The sequence below is a fragment of the Gastrolobium bilobum genome, unplaced genomic scaffold, assembly GCF_033153095.1.
Source record: "Gastrolobium bilobum isolate Gb01-03AN ecotype WA unplaced genomic scaffold, APGP_CSIRO_Gbil_v1 utg7982, whole genome shotgun sequence".
NCBI lineage: Eukaryota > Viridiplantae > Streptophyta > Magnoliopsida > Fabales > Fabaceae > Gastrolobium > Gastrolobium bilobum.
In genome coordinates this window covers 194,205-202,438 of record NW_026897007.1, presented here as the reverse complement: position 1 = coordinate 202,438, position 8,234 = coordinate 194,205, and the positions used below count along the sequence as shown (strand labels likewise).

Here is an 8,234-nt window from a genome sequence, read left to right as displayed (position 1 = left end):
TGACAACCTGATCGGTTTGAAACTTTGAATGTTCACGTGTGGTGCGGGTAAAGGAGGTCTTAGTCTTAAAAGCAGTGATCACTGATCAAGGACGAGGCATGGACAACACGCCCTTAAATTTCTCATTTTAGACCTTTTGACCAGTGCGCGCGTTATTCTTTTTTCTGTTTGGACTTTGGATTGGAGCACTCGAATCTCCTTTTTGAATGTGTACAATTCTGGTAATTTGGGGCTGCGCATTTATTTACATGTTTGTTCCTTTCACGGCTTCTTTTGTTGACTTCAATTTTTCTTCTAAAATATATATGAAATTTATATTTATGCAGTTGCTTGCTGTACGTGCAACAATCAAATACTTGTCATATATATTTGAAAGTATTAAATACAAAGGATCAAGATCATACAAAGAATGAAAGCATTAAATATGAAGAATCATAACCATATACCTGTCGTTGCTATACGTAAAACGGCTGCAGAAATGATTTTACCAATATATATATGGAAAAATATTATCTTATGTTGTAGGAGAGTATTTTTCTCTCCTACACATACATCGACTTTCGTGTTACTTTTTTTTCTTTTTTTCTTTTTCTTTAAGTGTGTGGGTCCCACTCATCACTATCTCTATGACATAAGAGAGCTTCTCTTATGTCGCATGAGATTAATAAAGCCCTATATATATATGGGGCATGTTATATTTACAAACTTTTTTGTTTATAAACTCTTACAAACTACATTATCTTCTCCGGAAGAACACTAATCACACTATCTTCTCCTGGAAGAACATAATACAATTTACATAAATTTATAAAAAAATTTGTAAACGAATCATTCCCTTATATATATATATATATATATATATATATATATATATATAACGCGCAATTCATTGAAAAAACAAAGTACGAAAGCAAATCAATCTTGCTCATAGCGATTAAGAAGATATTAATATTAGAAACAATATTTACAAAAAGTATTTTTTTTAAAATATAGGCTAACATATCTTGAAAACTGTTTAAAACCCAAGAAAAATTTAATATTTATTCACTTGAAAAATAATCTGAAAATACACTTAACTTCAATACAAGTTGAATTTTGATGTATTGAGAATATAAAATAAATTTAAGCTATTATTCAATAATAATTAGTCGCATCATTTAACAAAGGATTTGCTTTTTCTACAGTCACTGCAGATAATTATCTGTAGTAAACCGAATACGACATCGTTTTAGATGGAAATCATAATATTTTTATAATTTTAATTTATTTCAGGATTATTATAGTCTTTATAATTATAATTGTTTAATCTTTAAATATGAAAACGACATCGTTTTAGGAGTAAATGCAGATAACTTATCTACAGTAATTGTAAAAATAATTTTATGTTTGATAAATTGACAATACACTATGTAGCACCGATACGATACACGCCACGCGACACGACACGACACTCTGACACGTCAATCCTAAAAAATTATGAATTTCGACACGTTGGGACATGTTTTAATATTAAATAATATTTTTTAATTTATATAGTGTATTAATATTTAATATTTTAACAAAAAAATGAAACTAAATTAATAATACACATCAACACGTTATAAAGATGGAAGCTTTAATAAAAAAACAAGAATTGGGATGAGAGGGATATAATATCAGATAGAGAGATCAAATCATATTAGAGAGATCAGAGAGAAGGAGATACAACAAGAGAGCGTGATAGAAATTGACAACAATGATGCTGAGATGATCTCTTATCTACTTAAGGGGATAAAAGACAAAAAAATAAAATTGATATGATCAGATGAAAGCTTTATTAATATATTTTAAAAAAAAATTAAATTTTTTTTTTAAAAAAAAATTTAAAAAAAATTACGAAAATGCCATTTGACCGTGTCGGACAAGGTCAAATTCGCGTGTCGAAATGGTCAACGTGTCGGAAAAAGTTGATCGCGTGTCCGACACCGTGTCGAAACGTGTCGGACACGACTCTCCCTGTTTTTACAAGTGTCCGTACTTCCTTGACAATACATTTATTAAGTAATGTAAGAATAGTTCATGAATAATAATATGAGGTAGGATATTGCTTTTTTTGCAATACAATTTTTTCATACAATTTTTTTCATACATTTATTAAGTAATGTAAGAATAGTTCACGACGTTGTTTAATATTAAAGGGAATCACGTGCGACGATACAGCAAACGGGACATCCTTCTTATATTGCCTGGTTCAAAACGTATCAATTTTAAATATCAAATCTTTTAAGAATTCAAGTTGGATAGTGATGGATAACGTTACGGGTGTTGAATGAATATCTCGATCCAATGTATCATAATAATGTTTTTTTTTTTTTTTTTTTTACAATTTATCTAAGGGAATCAACTCAATTATTAATTCTTAACAAATTATAATTATTAAATGTAAGTTATTAATGCTTGATAATAGGTTAAAAGTTTTTGAATATTATCCACGTGTTTGGTGATGGACTTTTTAGAGTTAAATCCATATAATTTAATTCTTAATTCTTTTCCTTTATATAGGCATAAGAAATTAAGTAATACATATACATATGAAAATGGATACTTTTATATGAACAAGTCATTTCAATTATTCATAATACAAATCAATGGTAAGAAGAAAATGATAATTTATAACCAGAAGGTTTAATATATATGATCGACTTAAGTCTAAATGGTCTTACTAAAAAACTTGAAATCAGTTTCAATGAAAAAATAAAAGATCTTGCTTTGTTATTGATTATACGGAAAAATGTTTCTGCAGTTACTGCAAAAGTTATCTGTATTTATTTTCAAAATGATGTTGTTTTAGCGTTGAAAAATTAAAAATTATAATTAGAAAGACTATTATAATCTGAAATAAATTAAATTATAAAAATACTTTGATTTCTGCTCCAAAACTATGTCATTTTGGGCTCAAAGCAGATAACTTATCTGCATTAACTGCAGAAAAAATGAACCCTTGATTATATTAGTTAATATTTAATTATTAAAATATATTAAAATTATATAAAATAAAATTTTAAATAAATTTCTTAAACACATCTTATTATTCCGGAGTTATCTTTATATTTTATATGTTTTATTTAATAAATAAATTATATATATTAAATATAGGTTTAGTGTTTCTTCAATCACAAAAGATAAAATTATTTACTGCAAGTAAAATAATATTATTTTAGAGTCCGAAATTTTTTTTTTGAAAGAAACTCATACCATAAAGCCTGTTGGACTCAAGCTTGGGCTCATACATAAACAACGTAATTGTGCAGTCTCGATCTTGAAAGACTGTTGCATATTCAACATCCCATACATCCAAGAGAATTCTGCAATATTTTTTCAAGAATTTGTCAATTGGACTTAATTCTACCTACCAGGTATAATATCTCTGGATGTCAACTCTTATATTATAGATAATAGGACCAACTTTTCTCTACAATAGCCAGAGCACCAACTGCAAATGCCAAATAACAAATAACAAAATGAATCTGTCAAACAGCATGTGGATCCTACATATTTGAATGCTAAAATGAGCTGACAAGTGACAAGAATATTTGGACCAAATGTAGTGAAATAATTCCAGAGTAGTATAATCTTAGAAACACTGTTCTTGCCACTCCAAGTCTCCAAGGAAGTGAAGGAACCAGTAAGCCCCAATCAAAAGGTTCGAATGGATCACTATTAGTTGATTCATACTATTCTCCGTCTTGTTTCTCTTAACGCTGTCCACCCTCTCTCGGTTTATGTTCGTATATGTTATATGTCAAACCTATCTTTACATTTTGATGAACGCAACCGTTACATAATAGACGGTTTCTCATACTTAAAAATATTATAAAATTGAAATTCAGGAATAACTTGAGAGGGTTAGGCATGACTCATATTTTGCATTTGGATGATTATTTTAGTTGACGGAATGCATAGAAAATCAACCCAAGTTTGGTATTATTGTGGATCTCATATTTATTTTATTTTTTCTTTGGACTTAGACTCAAGTCTCATAAATAACTATTTATAGGAGAGTCTTTTGTAACCACGACTGGAATACAGTTAAATATATTACAATCTATCACAATCACTTTTATGGATGTGAGATAAAAATCAAATCAAACAGTTACAAAATTCTATTAAATGAGAACAGTTGATTTGATTTTGATAAAAAAAAAAAAAATGTAAAGAAAAAGAAGTTATAAATATAACCTTCATATTTTCTTCCCCTGTTCTTTGTTTGGGATTGTGTGTGTTCCGCTGACTGATGAGAGAGCCCTGTATCCCAATGCACCTAGCTACGGGAGTTTCGTCAAGTATATATTCATATTAATGAGTCGAGGACAAACCGTCGGTTTGATGAGGAATCTATTTTGAGGCCAAGAAGGGTCTAAAAGCAACAAAAATATGGTTTTCATTGTGAAGTTAAAAAATTGAGTATGTATTACTGAAGTAGAAACTTAGCTGACAATAGATTAAGATTTTTGGATTTGAATATTTGGTTGTTCAGTTAGAACTTACTACAACACAAACCACTCTAGACTATTATGCCTTAATGATAGTCATCAATGTTCTCAACGCCAAACTTTGCATGCTAAATGCAGAAAATCAATTCAATCCGGCGGCAGCCTACGCATGCTTAGGAATAAGGAATGTTGTCGTGGGTGGAGCATGCATTGTTCTTTAATCTTTACAAGTCCATAATTCACATGAGCGGCCATATTGATGACAATAATGGTCCCTCCAGCTCAAGCATGGCAGTGCAACATAATCTTTTACTTTACTTGTTTCTGCGTAGATTGCGGGGATTGATGCAGGTTAGCCTTCAGACGCAATAGAAGAAGCAGAGGGACCCTCTTTCGGATTAAGTTTGAATGATTAAGCTGTCATGCGAGTGGATTCTAATACATCATTAGGGACACCATTATAGGCTGCAATCATCATTGCAACGCTGCTGAGGATTATCACATAATATCGCTTTGAGAATTTATGCAGTTTTGAAATCGCTTCCTGTGGTGTCCTCCTAACCTCTTTGATGTGACTGCCCCCATTTACTTATCTAGTTATACACTGGACACTCTAATTGATTTGTTTGATTATTGTTAGATGAATTCAAAATTAACTACTCTTTTTTAATTATTGATTTCAAATTGATCCAATCATAATAATAAGATTGGTAAGCCTAAAATGGTGGTAAATAACCTTTCCCTAAACTAAACTTGGAAAAATCAATGCTGCTTGGTTGGTATCCTTTGAGAGATGAATCAATTCAATACGAAAATTCTTAAGAAGAATAATTTTCTTCGTGCAAGCGAATACCAATGTCAAATGGTTGTAGGTTACCATGCATTTGCTTTTTCTATTTAAATAACTTTAACCGATACTTTGACCAATCACCTACTCCACTTTTCATGATTAATGTAGTGCAACTCGATGTGTAGAGGATATTGCTGGAATTTTCCAAATGAACTCATCATTTGAGAAGGGCGTGGATATACAAACTTTGGGATCATAGAATCACCTAATCATTGTGCGGAATTACGGATCATGTAATTGGTAACCAGGTTGGCGTGGCTGTGTGCGGAGCCCACAAGCAGAAAGTGAATTATGCTGAACTTTGCATTGTCACACATAGAGTTTCTGCTTTTGTGTCTTCTATTTTCGAGAGCTATAAAACTGGAAGCCGTAACGAACTTGGAAAACCACAAGAGCACATGATCAAAGGCCACCATGGGTAGTGGCAGTGCTAGTGTTAGCAATCTGAAGAACGCCATCATAGCATTCTTGGTTCCTCTTCCCTCCATCCTCTTCTACCTTTCATTCCTCTCAGCCATTAACGGTACTGTTGCTGACCCAAAATCTTCATCTTTTTGGTCAATGCTGTGGGGATGGTGCCATCACCACCCTCTGCTATTAGCCAATGTCCTTTTCTTCTTCAACGTCAATTTGCTCTTTTGGATCATCGGCACAATCCAATCCAGCCATTGGGTATAGTTTTCTCCTCTCTTCTTCCTTCACTTCACTCATCTTTTCAAGTTGACATCTTTTGCTATTGGTGATGGTGCTGCAGATGATTGACCCCTATTGGACAGTGATACCTGTCATGCTTGTTCATTACTATTCAGCTCACCCTTTGGCTCAGTATCATTGGTGGAGGTCGAGGATCGTGATCTTGTTAACATGGTTGTGGAGTATTAGGCTCATCCATAACTACTTCAGACGAGAAAAGTGGCAATGGGGTGCAAGGGAGGATTGGCGTTTCACTGATATGAGTCAACAGTATAAAAGGAATTGGTGGTGGGCTTCCTTCTTCGCCATCTACGTCCCTCAGCAGGTCAGCATTTCTTGGTGGTTTTGCTTTTAGATGAACCCTTCTTGATAGATTTTGCCTATTTGCTTTGATTGCTATGACATTGATATGGGTGATATTTTTGTTTTTGTGTTTCTCGCCTTTGCAGGTTTTTCTTATTGGATTATCACTTCCTTTCTACGTTATCCACTCGGTCAATCAGCCCTTGAGCATGTGGGACTTGGTAGCCATAGTTGTCTGTGTATCTGGCATTGTCATAGCATACTTTGCTGATACTCAGCTATATAACTTTGTGAGTAGAAATGACAAGCTAAAAGGCCTAGATAAACCCGTGGTCCCTGTACTTGACAATGGTTTGTGGTATTATTCTCGGCATCCAAATTACTTTGGTGAGCAGCTGTGGTGGTGGGGACTAGTTGTATTTGCTTGGAACCTCGGATATGGATGGACCTTTATAGGAGCATTGGCTAATACCATGTGTTTGACCTATGTGACTAAGCTTGTGGAGGACCGAATGTTGAAACAAGATCACAGAAAAGAGGCTTATAGCCTGTATCAGAAGACAACCTCTGTATGGGTACCTTGGTTCAAATCCTCTCCCTTAGAACTAAAAAGTAAGAATGCTTGATGCTTTTCGTAGTGCTGTGGTTGGATAGTTGATTGTACGACCATCGTCTTCGTCTTTCTAATTTTTCGTATTTTGTGAGAGAATTCTGAGTTGTATGTGCTCTAGCAGTCTAGCCACGCAGTCACTGATTTTTGTATAAATATTTATGAGTAATGCTACGCCTTCCTAACAAATCTTCTTAGTTACTTTAGCCAAAATGCATTAAAGGAAAAACTATAAGCAGAAGCAGTTGATACCTTCAATAGAAAATCTATTTAATAAGGATTATTAAGAGATTTCAGTAGGAAGATAAGAAATTATTCCTCGGACAAGATTTCTTCTTGAAACTGTCTTTTCAGCTTCAAAATGGCTGTTTATGAGCGTCCTGATGATTAGTGTAGGTGAAGTAGTAAGTATATTGGACCGTGTCTGTGCTTATATGGTTAGGAAGGCAAGAAGACATAAAGCAATATTTAATGACAAAGCTTAATTTAATCATTGTTAGAAGCTGTGCTATTAGCAGATCAGGGATCTCATAATATTGTTGGCTTCTTAAAATTGTACAGAACTGATGAACATGTGACAAAAAAGATTCACGAATTAGTCCAATGCAACGAGAGAAGTTATTCTCATATGTTTGTTCTGACAGAAGTTATTGGATGATTAGTGAGGGAAGGGACATTGTAGAGCATTCTCAATCGGACAAGAGCAACACAAATTACTTTTTAAGACAGACTACGTAAATTACCCCAGCATACTACTCAGTATAAACAGGATAAGCCTTCGCAAGAAAAAACATTCCCTTTTGAGCGCAAAATCATCTCTATCATTTAAAGTTGTTTTTCATGGTAACATTTGAATAATTATTGCTCTGGAGAGTGCAAGCAACTTGAGGATATTCATATATTGTATCCATGGAGATTAATTTTATATTTCTTCTCATCATATTAACCTCCATAGACCACATGGTCCGGAGAATTAGTTGCGTTTGCATTTTTTTTCTAATTTTGGCCTCACGTTTTCACTTGTTAACCTTGATGTGATCAGATGACTACAAGTGCCGACTTGTAGAAAATTACAGAAACCAGATGTCACATGGTTTAGTGTATGCTTATCTAGCTGATTATGATTTAGGGAGCTGATGAGTGATCTGTGTTTATGAAGGTGACATGTATGCATTGCTTCTCAGTTGACTTTGAATAACATCCTTTAATCATGTTGTTCAGCACAAATGCACAATTGCCATCGTGAGGGACAATGATCATTGATAATGTCACCACTAGTGGAAAAACAAATATCAGATATCACGTG

The 8,234-nt window shown here is 33.3% G+C and overlaps 1 protein-coding gene across 1 annotated transcript; it reads left to right on the top strand.

Moving 5' to 3' along the window:
• The first annotated feature begins 5,736 nt into the window (after window positions 1–5,736).
• LOC133303352 (uncharacterized protein C594.04c-like) lies at window positions 5,737–6,944 on the top strand. Its single transcript, XM_061503258.1, has 3 exons — window positions 5,737–5,994; window positions 6,077–6,340; window positions 6,465–6,944. Exons 1-3 carry the CDS (start codon window positions 5,737–5,739, stop codon window positions 6,942–6,944), a joined length of 1,002 nt encoding a protein of 333 aa, XP_061359242.1.
• Window positions 6,945–8,234: the final 1,290 nt, after the last annotated feature.

What these genes read in the sequence shown, in the direction of transcription:
- LOC133303352 (XM_061503258.1), top strand. Translation starts at nt 5,737, where the DNA reads ATGGGTAGTGGCAGTGCTAGTGTTAGCAATCTGAAGAACGCCATCATA. An exon ending in CAATCCAATCCAGCCATTGG is followed by an intron (nt 5,995 to 6,076) that starts GTATAGTTTTCT and finishes ATGGTGCTGCAG; the next exon opens with ATGATTGACCCCTATTGGAC. An exon ending in CCATCTACGTCCCTCAGCAG is followed by an intron (nt 6,341 to 6,464) that starts GTCAGCATTTCT and finishes TCGCCTTTGCAG; the next exon opens with GTTTTTCTTATTGGATTATC.